Source organism: Falco punctatus, assembly GCF_963210335.1.
Source record: "Falco punctatus genome assembly, chromosome: 10".
Lineage (NCBI taxonomy): Eukaryota > Metazoa > Chordata > Aves > Falconiformes > Falconidae > Falco > Falco punctatus.
The window spans coordinates 13215920-13235637 of NC_137590.1; the positions used below are offsets into that span (position 1 = coordinate 13215920).

Below are 19718 nucleotides of genomic sequence, written 5' to 3' on the forward strand. Positions count from 1 at the left end.
TCTTATTCAAGACAGCGTGTGTTTGACTTCCTGCATGACAGCACAATTTGTAGTGTCTGGCTGGGTCAACAGTTAAATACGGGAGCTGGAAGCCAAAATTGCTGATAACTTTGTCCTGGACAAATTATCTAATAATAAATGCTGAAATCTGTCATAATCAACTATTTTGGTAATACTGAGGGTTTTTAGTTTTGTTTTTAAAACCTACAGAGGTCATATTTTTGTTAGAATGAGTAAAACATTAAGCCTCATCTGCCCTTTAAGCAATTCCTGTCCAGCTTTTGACAGTGAAATAAGACTTTGTGGCCCCTCTGGGGCCTTTTATTTTCACACTCTTAGGACTTCTTGGCTTGGATACCTCAGAAATTGCTTTTTTGATTGCATATTCAAGTGACTGAGAAGTCACAGAATGCATCATGGAGCAATGTGCGATTTGGCTCCTGCTCCTGCTGGTTGCTTTTCACAGATGCCAATGCTATCCAGTTAAGTGTACGCTCATGGCCAGTTCCTGCAGGTGCTGCCTTGAAAGGCAAGAACTTTGGGATGCTCCCATGATTTCATGAAATTCAGAAGAGAAAACATTCTCTTCCCAAAGCCTGGGGGAGCAGCTACAGACGAATTCCAGTTAATGCCTTTGAAAATCTCTTCCAGAGAATATAAAATAGTTTTCAGTCAATGTGGCTAAAAAGTGAGCATCTGTTAATGTTCTGTGCAAAGTACAGCACCGTAGAACAAAACTGTTTCCTGTTTGGACAGATTTCCAAAAAGGATTGTGTAACTGATTTGGCATACTTTTAAAGTAAAAAGTAATATATCTAATCAATGTTTAAACTAGAGTATTTATGTTACTTTTATTTGGAGTAGGATAGCGATTTTAAAATCCATGTCACACTCCTCCTTGACTTTTATGTAAGAAAATTTAAAGATACTTTTCATGGTGTGATAATAGTGTAGGAATTTTAATGCCTTATTTTTCATGTGCAGAATATTTTTTTTCTGAAAAGAATTCACAATGTTTTACGAAAGAAACAAAGTCGTTTCCCCCCTGTTAATAACTCTTCACTCTCTTTGCTTTTTTCTTTTATTGTTTCTTTCCTTTTTTTCTTTTATTTTTACAGATGGTTTCATCAAGGCACTAACCCATACACTGGGACTTCAGATTGGCTGTACTCAGGTGGCTATTTTGATAGAAATTTCTCAGACTGTCCAGACATATACTGAAATTACGGAAGCAATTGCTCATCTCATCTGGACATTTAGTTACTAGATTTCATTCCAAGCCAGTTACTCTGGTTTTGTTGATAGCAAAAACCAGCTTTTCTAAGTAAATTTTAACAAAAATTCTATTGGTCAACAATCAAGGATTTAATTATCACTAACGGATTGCCAAATATTTAAATACTGTTGCATTCTTTCCATAAAGCTGCAGCTGAAATCGTCATGTTTTCACTAATTTTCAAAGGGACCTTTGGTTCTTCATTCTTTTCCCTAGTTTCTTTGTCAGGAAGATACACTGTATCTGATAGAGCACATAACATCCTTGAAAACTGCGTAACTTAAATAAAATAGAGATAATATCCTTGTTACTTAGTACAATAGTGAAGAATCTGAAGTTTTTGGAACTCGGAGTAGGGACGAAAAGCTAATATGGTACCAAGAGGATCAAATCTAGTACTGTTGATACTCCCCGTGAAGAGATGCATGTGAACTTCCATACGGTATGTAGCACGCCGTGGGGGCTGGAGCCCCTGGCCCCTCTCTCGCCATAGGATTCAATACTTGAGAGGCTCAGGGAAACAAAACCCAACCTGAGCTTCTCCAGCTGTAGTTGTCTGTTACAGAGTCTTCACAACTTTTGGACACTGTGAGCATTAAACTGTGTACCTGTGATAAAATTACATAAAGCATACGTTAGGAGAAGGGAAGGGTGCATTAAAAAGTGCACTTTTTCTGAAGTCAAATGCTGTTCTTAAAATACGAGAAGCTTTGGAAGCAAATGCAGGAACGTAGAGGTGGTTCCAATGTAAAATATATCGCTTGCTACCACTTGGAGGCTTAAAACTTCTGCACTACCTTTGGCAGCTTTGGCACTATGTATGCTTCTAGACTAAAATTTTATTTGGAAGCACTTTGGTATGTATATCCACACAGGCTCATAACTTGGGGAAGTTTTGGTTTGCATGTTTTTCATTTTTAGGTCATGTCTGTTTTGTATGTTGTGAAAAAGCAGAATCAATTTAAAGCTTTGGCAGAATTATACCTATTACAAGTTTTCTGTGAGTATGTGATGTCAAAAAGTGGGAAATTTTTGTTCCATGTCAAACCATCAAAGCCATATAATACTGGAAATAACCAATTACCGAATGGACATACTCATTTTCTTTCAAGTGGTACACTTCGGGGGTAAGGGGGGAGAGAGGCTTGAAAAATTAGGTCCAGTAATTAAAACTAATCCTAATGTTGCTTCTTGTTTTATGAAAGTTTTTAACCGAGTAACCAGGCAAAAATGGAGAGTGGCTGCATTGCTGTTAAGTTTACGGTGATTCAGAAATTGCTGGTGTTAAGCACCAGCAGCTTGAGGAGTTAATGGAAGAGCTGGTCTGATTTATGGACAAAACATCTGTGGTTTCATCCAGAGAGTAGATTTTTGAAGTGCTTCTCTCTCGGCCACAGGATTAAAAAGCAAAAGAAAATTAACATGCTCGTGAAGAAATATTTTTGTATTAAATCATGCATCTAATGATTACATTAACTTTAATTTTTTTTGGAAATTTAGTTGTTATCTTCACTGGAAAAATAAGAGCAGCTGTAAAACTTCAAGGCAGTAGGGGCCTAATCTGAAGAGTGCTCATGGCAGCTCTGTTCAGTTGCCAGAAATTGTACTTTGTGTTGGTGGCAAGTCTTCAGGACTCACAAGTTCGAGAGGAAGACTTGGTAATACAGGGCAGACAGTAGGGTTGTACTTGTTCCTAGTAAGTGCGTAGACACTTGACTTTTTAAAAATGACATTGCTGATCCATATGGGAAAGCATAAAAATACTTTTTATAAAAAAACTTTAACAACTGTGCCAGGCACTGTAACCCCCTTTTCAAACTTGCTGCAGGCTGTGTAGGGAGCCCTTTGTTGGGTGAGGATTGAAAGCCAGTTTAACATCTCATGGGAGTTTAAAACTTGCTTAAGCTAAATGGTATGTTTAATGCTGGAGTAGTGTTTTTAAAATAAATACCTATAATATTCCTATAAATAGGAATTGCCTGAATAGGAAAACTGTAGAGTAATTGCTAAAGAAACTCTTTTTATAAGAAGAACTATACAGGTTAGCATCCCTCTCATCTAAGTTATGATTTAAATTCAAAGATCTAAAGCCTTGGCACTATGTGAAAGCGTGAAAAAATCATAACAATGTGTTTAATCCAAACTTCAGTGTAGAATCTTCATGGGATTTGAAAAGAAACTGGGAAGATTTTTAAAGTGAGAACACTTCATTAGTTATGTCTTTATCCCCTTCTCCCTTTCCTTTAGTGTAAAGTTTTTAGTAAAATTTCAGGTTAGTTCCAAACCCATTCTTCTAATTTATTGTTCTTCATTGACAACACTTACAAAATACTTTCCCCTCACTGCTGACACGTCTATGCTTGGCTGGCTGTGGGGCTCCCCAGGTGGAAAAGTTTTATTTTTGATGTGGATCTCGCCTTGGTCGTTTACGTGTCAAAGCATTAATAACTTTGCACCTTTTGAAAGAATGTCACTTTTATAACTTGATTAAACACTGTATATAAGATAACTGTGTTAGTATATGTTAATACAGCTATGTAGAGAAACCACCTAGAAAGAAATTATAATAAATACTGAATACCCTTTGGGCCTCTAGATGGTGAGAGGGAGGTTTCTGTGAGGTTTCTGTGCCAGGGCAGCTGTCTGGTAGGGCTGGGGGTCTGCAGGTGCCTCTGGCGTGCCTCAGCCGGGTCCTGCCTGCGCCGTGAGCTCCTTGGATGAAGATGAGGATGACTGTGACGTCCCAGCTCTGAACGCCTCGGGGCCCTGGAAGCCTTTCCCCAGCCCTGGGGGCCTCTGTTCGGCGGCAGCCCGGTGCCCTGCGGTACCGGTACGTCGGCAGCCCGGTGTCTGCGGGCGGTGGGGCGGGAGCGGGGCCGGGAACGCGTGTGGCCGGGATGGGAACGGGCCGGGGTGGGGAGCGGGGCGGGCGCCGTGGGGCCTCCGTGGCCCGGCGCTGGGCTGGCGGCGGGGGGTGTGTGTGTCTCCCGTGCTTGGGGCGGGCAGCGGCCGGCGCTGTGCAGCGTCTGCGCGTGTCCCGCGGGCAGCGCCGCAGGCAGCGGGGAGCAGCTTCCCGAGGCGTTTATGGATCGTTCCGGGTGCCCGGGTTACCGAGGACGGGAAGCCCGCACCCTACGCTCCTCAGGGCAACCACAACTAACTAGCAGTGTTTATTCCTGTTTAATAATTATCAGTAATTCCTCAGTGAATGTTTTGCCGAAAAATGTTTAAAAAAAAACCAAAAGCAACACTCTTCCCCGAGCAGCGGGCGAGCGGCTCGGCGCCACCCCCCGGGAACGAACCGGCTCCTGGGCTCCCGGGCTGCCTCGGCCGCACGCACCGCTTTCTGTGCCGCTCCTAACACCGCTGCCCGCCGCCGGCAGCCCGGGCCTGTGCAGCTGCCCCGCTGTAAGGCCGTAACGGCCGGGGAGCGTCACCCCGGGGGCGAGCTGGGCCCCAGGCTCCGCCATCTTCCGCCGCCGTGACACAGCAGCGCGTCGCGGGCCGCCGCCCCTGACTGACGGCCGCGCCGGCCAATCGCGCAGGGCCGCGGGGGCGCGCGGGCCGCCCTGTCCCGCCCTGCCCCGCCCCGCGGCGGGCGGGGTTCCGGCGCGCGGAGCAGGAAGCGCGGAGCGGCGCAGGGCCTGCGGGCGGCGGCGGCAGGTACCGGGGGGCGCGGGCCCGGCTGTACCCCGCGGGCCGTGTGCCGCTGGCGGCGCGCTCGCTGGGGCTGGCCCGGCGCGGGGCGGTGGCGCCTCTGCCGAGGGGGGCGACGCGGCGGCCTGGGAAGGGGCCCGGCGGGGGATGGCGGGCGGGGGGCGGCCGGGGCCGCGCTGGGGCCTGCCCGGTAGCCCTGTGCCGGCCTTGCGTCGGGGGTCGGGCCGGGCTGCCCGGCGGCCGCTGGCGGCGGGGAGCGGGGCCGGCCGGCGCGGGGGGTTAGGCGGCAGCGGGAGCTCCGCGACAAGTGCCGAGTCACGCAGGCCGGGCCGGGCGGGCCGCCGCCGTGCGTGAGGCCGGGTGCGGTAGCCGCCGGGCTGCGGGGGTCCCCCGGGCCGGTACCGGGCAGCCCGCCGCTCCCTGCTGTGGCGGGAGCCCGGTGGTCAGCGCGGCGGCGGGGCTGCGCGCAGGGAGCGCCCCTGCGCCTGCGAGCCGGGGGGGGCGGCGCTCCCGTGCTCGGGTACCTCGGCAGGGGTCCCGCGTCGCCGGGGGGTCTGCGGGGCGACCCGGCTTCCCCCGGCCCCCGCGCTGGCTCCTCTGGAGCGCCCTGGAACTGTCGGGCGCTGAGGCTGTGCCCTGTGCCGAGCCGCCCCAGGGAGGCCGGTATTTGGTGCTGAGGAGAGAGAACCGGGGACGGTTTCTCATCGCGGCTGCTCGCTCCCTTCCCAGGATGTCCTCAGGTGCGTTATTTCCAAGCCTGGTGCCAGGCTCCCGCGGCTCTTCGAGCAAATACCTGGTGGAATTCCGAGCGGGGAAGATGTCCCTGAAGGGCAGCACTGTCACCCCAGACAAGAGAAAAGGCCTCGTTTACATCCAGCAGACTGACGATTCCCTCATTCACTTCTGCTGGAAGGACAGGACTTCGGGCAACGTCGAGGACGTGAGTATGGTGTTGTGTTTCAGTGCTGAGGTGTTAAGTCGCGGTCTGTCCTGTTCCACTGGCGCTGCTGAAGGAGCTTTTCCCAGACAAATCAGCATGAGAATGCTGCTGTGGCCTGACAGCCCTGCACTTCCATATTCTCTCTGCTATGAGGAGCAAATGGAAGAAGGTTTGGGGAGGAGGGCAGAGGTCTTTGGGAGGCTAAAAGGAATATTCATGTTTTTTCTCAAACATCTGTTCCCGCTGCCACATTTTCCAGGATTTGATTATTTTTCCCGATGACTGTGAATTCAAGAGGGTACCTCAGTGCACTACCGGCCGTGTGTATGTATTGAAGTTCAAGGCAGGATCAAAACGACTCTTCTTCTGGATGCAGGTTTGTGGGAAGTCAATAAAAAGGGTCTTGGAACAAAATATTTCCAGTTTGATTTGTACCAAGAGTAATTTTCTTGCAGGAGCCGAAGACTGATAAGGATGAAGAACACTGCCGTAAAGTGAATGAGTATCTCAACAATCCACCAATGCCTGGTGCTTTAGGTGGAAATGCAAGTGGAGGCCACGAGCTCTCGGCATTAGGAGGTACAGTCCATTCTCTGCTCCTTCACGTGAGAGGCTTTTTTTAAAAAAATATTTTTAGAATAAGCACTTAATAGTTCCCTAGGAAGAAATTCCTGATGGCTGTGGAGGGTGAGCTGGGGACGGTGTTAATACCAGAAGTGTAAACGTGCTTTAGCAAAATAAACTGTGCTGTTACAATAGGTGCAGGCTGAAAGTTAAGACTGCCAGAAGAAATCTCTCTTTGTTTCCAGTAGATTCTCTGGAGTCTTACCTCCTTATGAAGCCAAGTTGCATTTATCTTTTATGAGCATCATGAATCAGTAAACACTTGAAACTGTTTTTTCCATACAGAATGTGATGCCAATTAATCTCCTGCTGTTTGAGCCGGAGTGCTGTGAAAAAACCTATGTGAATATGTTGTGTTTCAGAATGTTTTTGTTTTTAGGTGAGGGTGGCTTGCAAAGCCTTCTTGGAAACATGAGCCATAACCAGCTCATGCAGCTGATCGGACCAACGGGCTTAGGAGGACTTGGTAAAATGCTTTAATATCTTTATGCCAAAATGGTATTTTCTCCTGCCAGGTTAAGTCTTACCTGACAATATTTTCAAGTAGTGCTATTGATTTAAATAGCGCTGCTTTCACGTGAGAAAGCAAGGCCCTACCTCAGAGATGAGCTAAGGGGCAAAAAAAGGATGCAGGAAATGAAGGGTACCAAATTCTACATGGCACTCGTCTTAGGGCTTGATCTGCAAGGAACGTTGGTTCTGCTCCTTCCTTGCTCCACTGAATCTTCTACTTTTTTTTACTGCCCCCCCCCCCCCCCCCCCCCCCCCCCGTTCTACCCTTTCTCTTCCTCCTAAATATTCACTGAAGCAGGGACTGAAAACCAGGGTTTTGTTCCTGGTGAATGTCCCGGTTGCCAGGCTGTGGAGTTGCTTGTGTTGTCTCTGATCCAGTGAATATTTGTGTGCAAAGCAGAGTTCAGGAGGAAGGTTGGAGCGTACCCACCCCACAGCACTCTCTGGTCAGAGGAGTAAGGCTCAGGTTAGGGCTTTCTCTCCTGGGCAACGCTGGGGAGAGCTTGAATCGCCACGCTGTTTTTCTGAAGGGGATGAGAGGCATGTTGGAGTCTCTGCTGTGGTCTGTTCTTAATGCTACCCATACTCCAAGCCCATTAGAGTGTTTTCTGAGAGGTCAGACCCTCGAGTGGAAGTAGATACAGGAGCACTGGCAGGTGGCAGCGGCTAAGGTTCTGTGCTTGAGCTCCAAAGTCCGTTCTTGTGGATCTAGCTCGTGTCTTTTTAGCTTCAGATACAAATCTCATGTTAGGGTTGGAAGATTCTGGCTTTTTAAGGTGCGTTTGGAAAAGATCTTCCTTCTTGAAGCTTCACATAACTCCTGAGACTGTCTTCCTCTTCTTCTCAGCACACTGTCTCAGCAGCTCTTCTTTCTTTGCCTTTACATCTAGCTACGGCAGCTTGACATGAAGCTCACTACTATAACGCGAGAAAACCATCTGCTTGCCTCTGCAAACGGTGGTTGTGGTGAATCTGTGTGGATCTCTTCCCTCAGCAGTGTCTTGTTCCTTTGCATCTGGTTTGCATCTCTCTCAGGACTCTGCCTTTAGTGTGCAGCTCCTGCAACACGGGAGCTTTCGTGCTCCTGGTAAACTTTCCTAGCAAGGACAAACAGAGTTGAGTAGTGCGTGGTACAGTCCAGTTAGCTTCACCCAGCTGTTCTGCTGCTGTGGGAACCTCTGTGATTAGTGAATGGAAGTGTTAAGGGCATAGGTCTATAGGAGCAGGTCCTATATAAAGGAGGGAGTTGGTGGCTGGTGCTCACTCTGACCTCTGCAGCTTCAGGTAATCACGTGTTAGCTAATAGAGCGCTGTCATTCTGTCCTCTGCTTGCAGATAGCTCCCAAAAGGTGGGTGATGAACGCAGATGCTTGTGTAGGGTTGTGTATCTAATCAGATGCGGTACAAGAAACCAATGGATGTGAAGTGTGTGTGGTAAATGGAGCGTTTGGCTGATGCAGCTCACAGGAATTGTAGGGGAGCAGTTTGAGTCACCGACAGCTCCGGTGGACCTAGAGGCCAAGCCTTGCCCCAGCTTTTTTTAGCTGATGTTCTTGACGCTGCAGTAAGTCCCTGATAGTTGGGATGTGTGGATGAAGGAGGCTGATTCTGATTTCTTTTGCACGTGGCAGTTGGCTCAAAGGCCAAGTGTTGGTTTCCTGATCGCTGCTCTACTAGCAGCACTTTGTGCGCGGGGTTGTCCTTGCGTTGCCTATGAAGTGTGTAAGGACCCAGCTGATTCCGCTGCTGCATCTCTGCGTTAGGTTTGAAGCTGCAAAACCCTGGGTATATGAGGGAGATGGTGGTGGTGGTGACTTGAAGACTGTCGCTGTGATCTGCTGAGGGCCTCGGCTTTATTTTAGAGAAAAGTTGGAATTTTGGGAACCAGTAGATGAGAGAGGGCTGTGTTACAGTGATTGTGTATGTATGGCACAAGCTGAAGTAATTTTATCCTTGTAAACATCTAGAAACTGAGTAATTTCTAAAATGTGCAGGTCTCTAAGGCAGTTTTCTAATAGGGATGCAAGAGCTGTTAATTTACAGAAAGGGGTGGGGGGGTTGGTCTGGGGTCTTTCAGAACCTTTCAGGTACAAGAGTGCCCTCTCTGGAGCAGAGAGGTGCAAAGAAACCTGAAGAAATAAATTTCTAAACCTGTTCTTCTTTTATGTTTACGGAAGGTGGGCTGGGGGCACTGACGGGTCCTGGGCTGGCCAGTCTGCTTGGAAGTGGGGGACCCCCGACCAGCAGTTCATCGTCAAGGTAGGCTGCCTGCTCCTCAGTGGTGGTAGCTTTGTAACGTAAAGTTGTGCTTCTGTGGGAGGAGCTGTGGCCCACTGGGCAGGAATTAAGACTGCTTATGACCTCTCTGAAACGAGGTAGGAGCCCTTTGTATTGTAAGGGCTTGAAAAGAAGCATTTCAAAATACGGTTTTGGAGGGAGTTAATTATACTAATTGTCTTCTCCAGCTCTCGCAGCCAGTCAGCTGCTGTGACACCATCTTCCACGACTTCTTCTACACGTGTAACGCCTGCCCCATCCGTTCCTGCGGCTGCGTCTGTGACCAGTCCGAGCCCCGTACCAAGTTCGGGTAATGGAACCAGCTCAGCCACAAGCCCAACCCAGCCCATTCAACTGAGTGACCTTCAGAACATTTTAGCTACTATGAATGTGCCATCTGGAGCAGGAGGACAGCAAGGTAACAGTGTTCTGACCAGACAGCTGGTGGGTCCAGGAGTCCTTTGGAGCTGTTTTACTGTCCTATCGTGCTCCAGATCGGTTTGAAACGTCTCTTAAATTTTTTTGTTCGTGTTTTCATTTGAGTGTTGTGCTTGGCTGCTTCAAGAGTCTTATTCTCACTCCCAAAACAGAGGGAAAAAGGACGTGAGCAGTGCGCTAACTCCATTTCCCTACTCTTCTGACTAGATCGTTTGGCTTACATGAGAAAAACATGAGGTTTTGCACATGGTCTAACAGCCAGCCCTTTATTTTCTTCCTAGTTGACCTGGCAACTGTTCTGACTCCTGAGATAATGGCTCCCATCCTGGCCAATGCTGAAGTTCAAGAACGGTTGATGCCTTACCTTCCCTCGGGGGAATCTCTGCCGCAGACTGCAGAAGAGATTCAGAATACCCTGACGTCTCCTCAGTTTCAGCAGGTAGATGCCTAACTGTCACGGGAAGTACCGTTCCCCTCCCCTTCTCCCCCGTGCGTCGCCATCGGCCTTGCCCTGCTTTTTCAGGTTCCTGACACCATTCCGAGTAGGAGGTTGTCAGTAGAAGTGGAAGGGAGGAGGGAGATGGTTTAATGGAACACTGTTTCTTCCTGCAGTCACCCAGCACCAGATCAGAATTTTTACTTATTTCCCTTGGAATTGGGCTTTATCTTTCTCTTTATTATAAACACTCTCTGGCAAATGGCAGGAGTAGTAGAAGACTCATTATTCCCTGTCAATGAGTGGCTTGGCAGCAGTTGCCTTCAAGGGCATTTCAAGCGACTGATGGGAAGAGATGCTTGTGATTACAGCACTGCAGCCCTTGTTCCTCTCGAAACACTAGTGCTTAATTCCAGGCCTGTCTGCATGTGATAAAAGCTGATGTATTACAGGCCAGTTTGAGCTATTACACTGATTGATGGAAACTCGTCCACTTGCAAAATTTCGGTGGCTGAGAGGACTATTTTTAGTTTCAACTACAGCAGCTCTTCTGTGTAGGCAAGACTTGGAAATGAGAGCTGGTTTTAGTTGGCAATTCGATAGAGTATCTGCGTCTAGGTGAAGATGGAAGTTTTCCGTGCGCTAAACCGACTGGAGGTTATGTCGCCGTGGTTTGGGGCGTTGCTCGGTCTAGCAGGGCTTACCAGCTCGTGCTTCCTGGCATCTGGCTGGCCAAGAGCAGGCGTTGTTCCTGATGGCAGAATCTGCACGGGGCCTGTGCTGCAGCGGCATTTTGAACCCTGCCCATAGTGCCGGGGTTAATAGAGGGGAGCGGCTGCCTCCAGGCCCGCTCTCCTCACGCGGTTATTGTGCAGTAGCCGCCTGATGCTGGAGGAACACGATGCAAACCTTTTCTTGATGCTGTTGACTCCAATTCACAGGCATTGAGCATGTTCAGTGCTGCCTTAGCTTCGGGACAGCTTGGCCCACTAATGAGCCAGTTTGGCTTACCCGCAGAGGCAGTAGATGCAGCAAATAAAGGAGGTGAGTATTGGTGCTGTTGGGAACAGGATGAAATGGTTTGTTGGGTTTGGTTGTTGGGGTTTTGTTTTTTGGGGGGGAAGGTGGGTGGTGTTTGTGTTTGGTGTGGTTTGGGGGTTTTTTTTGCACTGCGCACAGCCACTGAACGTGGAATGTAATGATGACCCTTGCACTGTTCCTGCAATGAAGGGCGAGTGGCTCTGGTGTCCCCTGGCAGACACAGTGTGTCAGATGTGTTTGGAGAAGTCGGGGCTCTGCAAAGAGACGTGCTGAGCAGCCTTGGCATTGTTTTCTTGATAAAGGAAAAACCCTTTTGCAGAAGACTCTGGAGGTGTTGTAGTTGCCTTGTTCAGGAATGCCTTTTTGGTGGGAGTCTTCAATGAGTCATCTTTAAGTGAACACAGCTGGGGCCCGTAGCACTGGTGGGAGGAGGTACCCGTTTTCTCTAAGGAGCTTTCAGGACCCGTTCAGTTACTGAAGTAATCCTGGTCTTAGGCTGCCTCTGCACAGTTAAAAGTGCATAAATGCTGGTGCTGTCAGAGCGAGCCGAATATGTGTTGCAATTTTCTTCCCTGCTAATTTGAGTCTTACTAAAGCAAACGTTTACTTCCTGTGTAATGAAGCTTAACCTGGTACAGATAGTGGACTCCCCCCCCGAAAGTGCAAAGTTAAATAACCAATGTGTTTAACTTCTAGATGTAGAAGCGTTTGCCAAAGCAATGCAGAACAGTGTCAAGTCAGACCAAAAGGAAGGAGACTCTAAGGACAAGAAAGATGAAGAGGAAGATATGAGTTTAGATTAAGTTATTTGCTCTTCCTTACAGATACTCCTAGATACTAACTTAAGCAACTGCAGTAGGATTACTAACTTCATATTATGCTTATATAAATCTACAAATAAAGGAATTTTCTTTATCTGCCACACTGTTCATTCTCAAGTCTGTTTAACATGCACACTTAAGCAGTACTTGCTATTTTTTTCAGTGGAGTTGCTTACTGTTCGGTTTTGATGTTTTTGCTATCTAATTCTTCTGATTTCCTTGTGTTAGAGTTGTGGGGCTCAACGCTTTTATGAGTAATGAGCACCTCACGGCCGCTGCTGCCTGCCGTCCAGCTTTGGGCCCGCCAGGTTGTGATCCGCAGGGCTGCCAGCTCACCAGTGCTGTCCCACGTGTGCCTCTGCACAGGCCATCCTGTCCTGGCTGCAGGACTGGCCTTTGAACACGAGGAGGGTCACCTTCGGGAGCACCAGAGCACTTACCGCTGGCGTAAGGAGGGAGCTGCTTGTGGCAAATACAACTGTAAGGTCCCTGTTGTGCCACTTCCCGAGGTGGTGATTACTCCTCTTCCATCGGCCTCATACTTGCTCTTCACCAGTAAAGTGAAAGAGAGTAACATAAAACTTTATTCAACTCCAAAGTATGTACCAGTGATTTACAAAGACCATCTTTAATACTACAACTTAAAAACAGGTCATAATTACACTTAAGATGGACATGTTAAAAACCCATTTTACAATATTTACCCCTCATAAAAAACCCACAATATCATGATATAAGTTACAAGTCCATTTCAGAAGCAAGATTTTGTCCCCAAGTGGCTAGAGATATATTTATATATACACACACAAATATATATATGATGTGTAAGTGCACGAGTGAACTAGGTGTCCTGGGAGAAAAAGCTTGTTTCAAGTGAAGACTGCGCTACGACAGGCGGGAGTGAGGCTGAGCAGAAGGCAGCAGTGGGCTTGCCCGCCGGACTCGGAGGTAACCTTTCCTTGTTTCTTCCCTTTCAAGCAAGTTTCTTGCTTCACACAACAGGACTTTTGTCGGGTTTATATACTAGCACTGAATGCAACCGCAGAGAGTCAAGAGTGGCATTTGTGTCTTTCTGCTTTCCCTCAGCAGTTCTCCCAGTCTAGTTTGTTCCTTTTGTTTTTCTTATTATTATTCTTATAAATTAATCTGATAAGATGCTGCTAATTCTGTGAACAGAATTTTGTCCAAGCTCCCCCTTGCAAAGCTCTTAGCGTAGCGGTGGCAAGTGACCTGAGACTGCCCTTGGGGGGAGGTTAGATGCGTCCTTGCTTATAAAAACACAAAAGTGACGGAATTAATCCAGTTTGTCCTAATTGCATTTATCATAAAACTGTCTACAGCCTTTAGCAGAAGACAGTCTGTGACTTATTAATAGCCTCAAGTGTTCCGTGAACTAAATATGTGCACTGTAAGTGTGGGGTAAAGGGAACAGGATTTAGGACATGATGCACGGCTGCCGTGTGCTTCAGCCCAGGCTCTGTAGAGGACACTTGCTCTTACCACGAGCCACGTGGCAGCGTGAGTCCTGTTGCAGATGCCTGACCACCGGGGAAGGATGCAGACCCAGACCTGTCTCCACATCCTGCTCCAATTTTTTGGTTTATGTTTGTGAAAGATGTCCTCAAAGTGGCCCCTTCTCCCCACCTGCCTCCCCTGCCCTCCTTCCCCTTGGATTCGTGGCCCCTCTCTGGTTTTGGCCCCAGGCTTGTGCCTGCTGTCACTGGAGATCAAGTATGTCTGACCACGGTTAATGCTACGGAGTAGGTGACGCCTGGGGTGCAGGAGCAGCGCGGTGTTGTGTCGGTCAGGCCGTACAGGTGCACTTACTGCACGGGGCAGCCCTTAAGGCCAACGGAGCCCCTGACAGTCCCGGCTCGTGGCAGGTCCACGTGGTGCCGGTTAATCACCAGGTTCCTTATACAGCCCACGTAATGAGGGAGGGGAGGTGATGGTGACACTGTGCTGGCCTTGTCTGTCTCTGCAGAAGGAACAAGTAAAAGCAAACGTTAGTCTGGCTATTAACAGGGTGAGTAAGTACCTCTTACGTGCAGCGGGAATAGTATCTCTCTTGGCTTTGGGGTATTCAGTTCTGGAGCGTCTTTCCCAACTCACCCGGCAGCCCTCCCATGTAGAAGGTCGCTCTGGCACTGGGTGCAGAAGGCTGGCTGGGTCCCACGGTGTAGTTGCCTTCTGTGTCCACATCAACCTGGATTTTGTTTTTCCGTTTGGTAACTTTGAAAGAAAACAACAGTCAGTGCCGCTTCCTTACACAGAGAGCAAGTCCACCTCCACCCTCTGGCCCAGAGCAGTGTTGGAGCACAGCAAAACTACCAGGAGGGTCAGAGGACCTGGCCTGGATCTCTGGAAATGCCCAGAGGCTGGACAGTGGCTCCCAAAATCCCAACAGCCACCCAAGCAACACCAATAGCTCTAGCGAAGGGCTGCCCTCTGCCAGCGGGGTGGGACAGCACACGCGGGGCAGGGAGGGGATGAGCTCAGACCAGCTCTGGCCGTGGCTGGGAGGAGGTCCTGAAAATGGCGAAAACACACCAGGAGCACATGATGGCTCCTGCCCAGTGCTGGGCCGAGTAAGATGAGGGCTTAGGATAGGGCTGTGCTGAGATGGGGGCCAGAGCTGTGACCCCCACCCCCAGAAAGGGCTTGATGCAAAACCTCAGCACTTGCTCAATGGCAGCTGCGTTAAAGGCTGAGTTTCGCCTGTACCAGGTGTGAATCCTGCAACTCCTTGTCCCAGCGGTGGGCTTTGAGCCCTCTGGACACACTGCACCGGAGCAAGCTGGGTTTTCACTTTCAGCAGGACGTGACAGTCCTGGATGGAGCCAGTGCTGTGGGACATCCCTGGCCTCGCCAGCTGCTCTGTGACCTGGGAAACACCCCGTTCCTCCTGCCCACCAGATCTGACAGCACTAAGAAGATTAGTCAAGGACCCATTAATTGGGAAATGACTTAATGGAAGCTACAATCTCCCAAATTAATTGCACACAGGTGGGAGTTGGTGTTTAAATCCCCAAGGAAGGGCCCCGAGCTTCCCCCAGCAGCTCAGCAGCGGGAGTGGAGCAGCATCCCAGAGCCAAGTGCTGGCTGTCACCTCACCTACAATGGTGTGCCACTGCCCGTCGCAGAGAGATGGGCACGTCACCGATGCAGAGAACTCATCAGACCCAGCATTCGCTCTCGCAGTGACCTGGTGTGTGAGACAAACCCATTAAGAGCTGAGCGGGATGAGCAGGAGATGGCCACTGCATCTGCAGCCTGTGGGGAAGCCACCCTCCCGCTACCTTTGTCTCCTCCATGTACAGCAGCAGGTGGAGGCTTCTCCTTGTGCCGATGTGGAAGATGAGGCCAGAGGCGCTGCGGGGACGGACCTCCAGTGTCACCTCCAAGTCCTGCTTGGTCACCACTGCATCAGCTGGAAGAGAAACGCCGCTGGGGAGGAGAAGGACAAGGGACCTCCCGGTCAATGCGTCCCTCCCAGTCGCAGGGCTGTGGGAGCCAGCCCAGGCTGCTGTGGGGTACCTAGTGTGATGGACCCGCCCTCCGCAGCGAAGAAGACCCCACTCTCCAGCACACCCTCGTAGCACGGCGTCACCCCGAAGGTGCGGGAGGGGGGACCCAGAGGCCTCCCGTCCAGCTGTGGGTTCCTCAGGCAGCCGTTGAAGCTGGAGGCTGACGCAGCCTGTAGAGAGGCCACGGGAGTGAGCACAGAGGGGCCAAAAACTGGCAGGCACAGCATGATGGCTGAGAACTGGCAGAGACAGGGCAATGCCACGGCACCACCAAACCCTTACCGGTATGTGGGCCTTGGCTTTTCCAGCCAGGACCCCCCCAACATACAAGGGGGTCCGGGCCACAAAGAGTCCTGTGGTGGCCACTGCAGCATCCTGGGCTCGCAGCCCATCAATGACCAGGTGGGCTCGGCTCTGGTCTCTGCTGAAGAAGACCTGCAAGGACCAAAGGTCAGTGCCAGGGCTGGGGGCTTCCCAGGTCGGGAGGAGCCCCAGGGCTATGCGCAGGGAAGGGAGACCTCAGCTCGGAGGTTCAGCCAGCCCTGGCTGTGGTTTTGCTGTCCCCTTTGCTCCCATGGCATCACGGGTGTCCCCTGTGCGATCAGGAAGCGATGCCCTGAGCAGGGCTGCACCCAGCTAACCCCTGCCGGGGCACTGGCCCGGGGAGGGGGGAGCGATGTGGCTCAGGGGACAGGTCCTGCGAGACCCCACTCACTGTGTGCCACCGCCGGTCGCGGTACTTGTCTTTGCTGCGGATGCGCAGCCGGTGCCCACCGTCGTCCACCAAGAAGACAAAGCGCCCGTTGGAGACAAAGAGAGCCATGAAGGTGCCCCGCTCACCAGCCACGTAGAAGAGCAGCCCGCTGGAGGAGTTCAGCTTCACCTCCAGGGAGAAATGGGACCTGCAGGGACAGGGGGTGACAGGAGCGCCCTGCTCTCCCGCAACTGCAAGGGAACACCTGCTCTCCAAGCGATGGTCCCCGCGGACAAGCTTGTGTGGGGTGGGCATGGGGTGAGCCTCACCTCTGCCCAAATGAGGGTGGGATGTCCTCAAACTCCCAGCGACTGCTCGGGGTGCCGCCGAAGCGGAAGGTGCCCCTGGCTGCGCGGGGCTGTGGGTGCAGCTGGCAGAGCCCATCCCGATCGTGGCGGCGGTCCTTTGAGGCAGGCTTGCCCAGCACCTGCACAAGATGCACCAGGGAATGGAGTGTGGGGAGCACCCCTGTGGGTGGCAGGGGGCAGAGGTGGGCACCGGAGGAGGGAGTTTTGGCAGCAGCTGCTACCTTGGGTTTCTGCCTGTCCTTCTTCGTGGTGACTCTGAGCTGCTGCGGCTGCTCCCCCCAGGGACAGCTCATGGTGACGTTGATGCTCTCCACATTCTGCTGCAGGTCCACCACCATCTGTGGCTCTGACATCCTACATGCAGGGAGAAGAGGTCCTGGTCACTGAGCCAGCTGGGAGGTGGGAAGGGGCTGAGCCCCGCTCTCTGGAAGGGGCGTGGAGATGCTCACCGCTTGACGAAGACGTTCCCAATGCAGCCAGTGAGGCTGCTGAGTGCACCTGGCTCCGGCGAACCCCCGAGCTGGAAGAGCTGTCGCCCATCCTGCCGTCGCTGCCGCCGGCTGGGCCCAGTGCCTGCCGCAGCGTCCTGCAGCTCGTCGTCCACGTACAGCCGGAGCCTGCGGGGATGAGCAGCACGGGCTGAGCAGGTCCCTGTGGCTGTGGGCACCCCACCCCCACACACTGTCAGGACACGTACCCACGGGCGTCGCTGTAGAAGGCCACGTAGTGGGTCCTGCCATCCGCATAGGCATTTTCAGTGGTGACTTTGGCTTCCAGCAGGTTCAAGGCCAACTGGCCCCTCTGGAGGGACACCTGGCACAACCCCTCCTGCAGAAAGCACCACCCCATTGCTGCTCAGCAGCTGAACCCAAGGAAGGGCCCGTTTCCCCACTGCCCTTCAGGAGCTCAGGGTGCAGATCTCCCTGCAGATTCACCCCCTGGCCCCACCAAAATCCCCGCCTTTCCCAAGGGGCAGCAGGAGCCAACGTTCCTGCCCGCTGCTGGGATACCCAGGGGGCCTGTGGGTGCCCACCTGGGTGGTGTGCTGGTAGAGCAGCCCCTCGCGCTGGCTCGTCTGGAAGCTGAAGCCGCTGTAGAAGTCCCGCAGCCCTGGCACATCCTTCAGGGCCAGGGTCAGGTAGCCGTGGCCGTGGATGCTGACAGAGCGAGCCACCTGTGAAGGACACCACGCAAGCGAGGTGAAAGCCTGGCCCTGGCGTTGCAGGGGTGCTGGGAGGATGACCAAGGTGCCTGAGGTCCTCACTGGGCCTGGCTGGTGCTATGGCTAACTACGCAGAGCACCTCACCATGACCCCTCCGCACTGAAGACCTGGGGTTTTATGCTTGTTTTCGTGTGAACAAGAGGAGATTGGGTCTGTCCTGGGGGGCCTGTGCTCCATTTCCCTCCCAGACCCTTTCTCCAGCATGCTGGCCAGGCTGCCAGGGCTTTGTGCTTACCAGGAGGTCCGAGGTGCACCCATAGCTCACGCCAACAGTGCTCATACGCTTCAGATCGACGTATTTGCCAAGAGCCTTCAAGCCCTTCATGCAGCCCCGGATGGGCCCACCCGTGGGGAAGAGTGCTTTCAAGCTGCAGGAGAAATAAGCAGTGTTATGAGGACAGCCTCAGGCAGGATCCAGCACTGGGCAGGATCTGGCCCTACAGCCCTTCCAGAGTGCCTGGGAAGGACCCATGATGGCCACAGGTATGTCCGGTGCCCCAGGCACAAGGCTGCTCCAGAGCACCCAGCACAGCAAAGGATGACTCAGTGACACCCACTGGCACCTCATCCCTCACCAGAGATGGAAATGTCCCATCCTCAAAAACTCATGGTGATGGGCAGGAAGAGGACATCTTCCCCCAGAGCTTCAGACAGGCCCCAGCAGCCTTGGATGTGCTAAGAAAGGGCCAGGGCCACCACCAGGGACACTGGAGGGGAAGATGTGGACTGTCCCACTTCACCAGGGGCTGGACCCACCTGGGGGGAAGCACAGCTGGGGGCACACCACCCAGGTAGTAGGAGACGGCGTTCTCCAGGGAGTTCTCCTGCTCCACCATGAAGATGGTGAGGCGTTCCAGCCGCACCAGGATGCGCTTCTTGTTGTTCATTTTGAGGAGGAAAATCTGGATCTGGAGACAGAGGAGAAAAATGATTCGCCAGCCTGGAGCAATTAGGTCCATCACAGAGGGAAGCACGAGGTTCACAGCTCTAGTCAACTTCTTGAAGCTCTCCCCCTCCAAAAACAAGGGCTCAGGTGCCCTCAGTACCCTCTGGATGAGGAGCCCTCCAAGGGAGCTGGGCAGGTGGCTGTTCCCCCTTACCGCTTTGTTCGTGGTGCTGCTGATGGTGAGGGAGGAGGTGTTGCTGCTGGGTTTTGCCATCTCCAGGCCCGTGCTGAAGTCATAGTAAAGCACCAGCTTCCCATCCCGGATGGCCAGACACAGGAACTGCCCCTGGGGGAGGCAGGATGGACGCTCAGCCCCATGTCCTGGTGTCCAGCTGTGGCACTGAGCCCAACATGCCCTTTCGTACGCGTGGAAGCAGGTCCCACTGCCAGTGGTCCCACATGCTGCTGCCACAATTATTGGGGATTTATCTACAAACAGCAGCGCTCAGCTGGGGCACAGAGATAGCACTGCCAGCTGAAAATGCTCCTTGGCCAGTGAACCCTGGCCCACCTCGGTGGGTCTGTGCGTGGGTGCTCTCCAAGTTCAGGGGAGTCCCTCCAGCACCAGACAAGTGACTGCTGTGAGGTCCAGCTCCAGCCCTCCTGCAGCTTTCAACAATAGTGCAGAAATACTGCTCAAAGCAGCTCTGCCAGATCCAAAGCCCCCTTCTCCCCAGTGTCCTGAACTGGGAATGCCTGCAAGTGGGGCTGGGATTACCCCAGGCCACCAGCTGAGGGGTGAAGGCTCCCCAGGGGAGCAAGCACCTGCCTGGTTCTCCAGGAAGAAGAGGATGCCGTTGTAGGAGACCACTCGGATCTCCTGCTCGAAGCGCTTGGTCGTGCCAAACTGGCTCTCAAACTTGATCTCTGCATAGCCAGTGCCATCAAAGTAGGAGCCATCCGTCAGCCAGGGGTCTCCTGTGGACTTGGACCTGAG

General features: G+C 51.9%; 3 protein-coding genes across 7 annotated transcripts in view; 2 read left to right on the plus strand and 1 right to left on the minus strand.

Annotated features, from left to right (window-relative positions):
• Positions 1-3871, plus strand: part of OSBPL2 (oxysterol binding protein like 2) — a 39281-nt gene extending 35410 nt beyond the window's left edge. For all 3 annotated transcript variants that reach the window (XM_080403673.1, XM_080403671.1, XM_080403672.1), the window contains one exon: positions 1119-3871. In XM_080403673.1, the coding sequence (XP_080259799.1) occupies positions 1119-1221 (103 nt within the window). In that variant the 3' untranslated portion in view covers positions 1222-3871. The remainder of the gene's footprint in view (positions 1-1118) is intronic.
• Positions 3872-4832: 961 nt separating this feature from the next.
• Positions 4833-12124, plus strand: ADRM1 (ADRM1 26S proteasome ubiquitin receptor). 2 transcript variants are annotated; one of them, XM_080403674.1, is made up of 10 exons: positions 4833-4939; positions 5663-5873; positions 6133-6249; positions 6329-6452; positions 6877-6963; positions 9188-9269; positions 9476-9705; positions 10007-10164; positions 11103-11205; positions 11899-12124. In XM_080403674.1, exons 2-10 carry the CDS (start codon positions 5664-5666, stop codon positions 12003-12005), a joined length of 1218 nt encoding a protein of 405 aa, XP_080259800.1. In that variant the 5' UTR covers positions 4833-4939; position 5663; the 3' UTR covers positions 12006-12124. The 2 variants fall into 2 exon arrangements, with proteins under 2 accessions (XP_080259800.1, XP_080259801.1); XM_080403675.1 differs by lacking the exon at positions 6877-6963.
• A 460-nt stretch (positions 12125-12584) lies between these two features.
• The window catches only part of LAMA5 (laminin subunit alpha 5), a 97084-nt gene continuing 89950 nt past the window's right edge, over positions 12585-19718 (minus strand). For both annotated transcript variants that reach the window (XM_080403662.1, XM_080403661.1), the window contains exons 65-80: positions 19551-19713; positions 18936-19067; positions 18592-18743; positions 18071-18203; positions 17646-17786; positions 17310-17440; positions 17062-17229; positions 16834-16966; positions 16574-16731; positions 16266-16452; positions 15833-15985; positions 15561-15720; positions 15323-15453; positions 15138-15228; positions 14136-14255; positions 12585-14001 (exon numbers count right to left, since the gene is read on the minus strand). In XM_080403662.1, coding sequence (XP_080259788.1) covers positions 13847-14001; positions 14136-14255; positions 15138-15228; positions 15323-15453; positions 15561-15720; positions 15833-15985; positions 16266-16452; positions 16574-16731; positions 16834-16966; positions 17062-17229; positions 17310-17440; positions 17646-17786; positions 18071-18203; positions 18592-18743; positions 18936-19067; positions 19551-19713 — 2308 coding nt within the window. In that variant the 3' untranslated portion in view covers positions 12585-13846. The remainder of the gene's footprint in view (positions 14002-14135; positions 14256-15137; positions 15229-15322; positions 15454-15560; positions 15721-15832; positions 15986-16265; positions 16453-16573; positions 16732-16833; positions 16967-17061; positions 17230-17309; positions 17441-17645; positions 17787-18070; positions 18204-18591; positions 18744-18935; positions 19068-19550; positions 19714-19718) is intronic.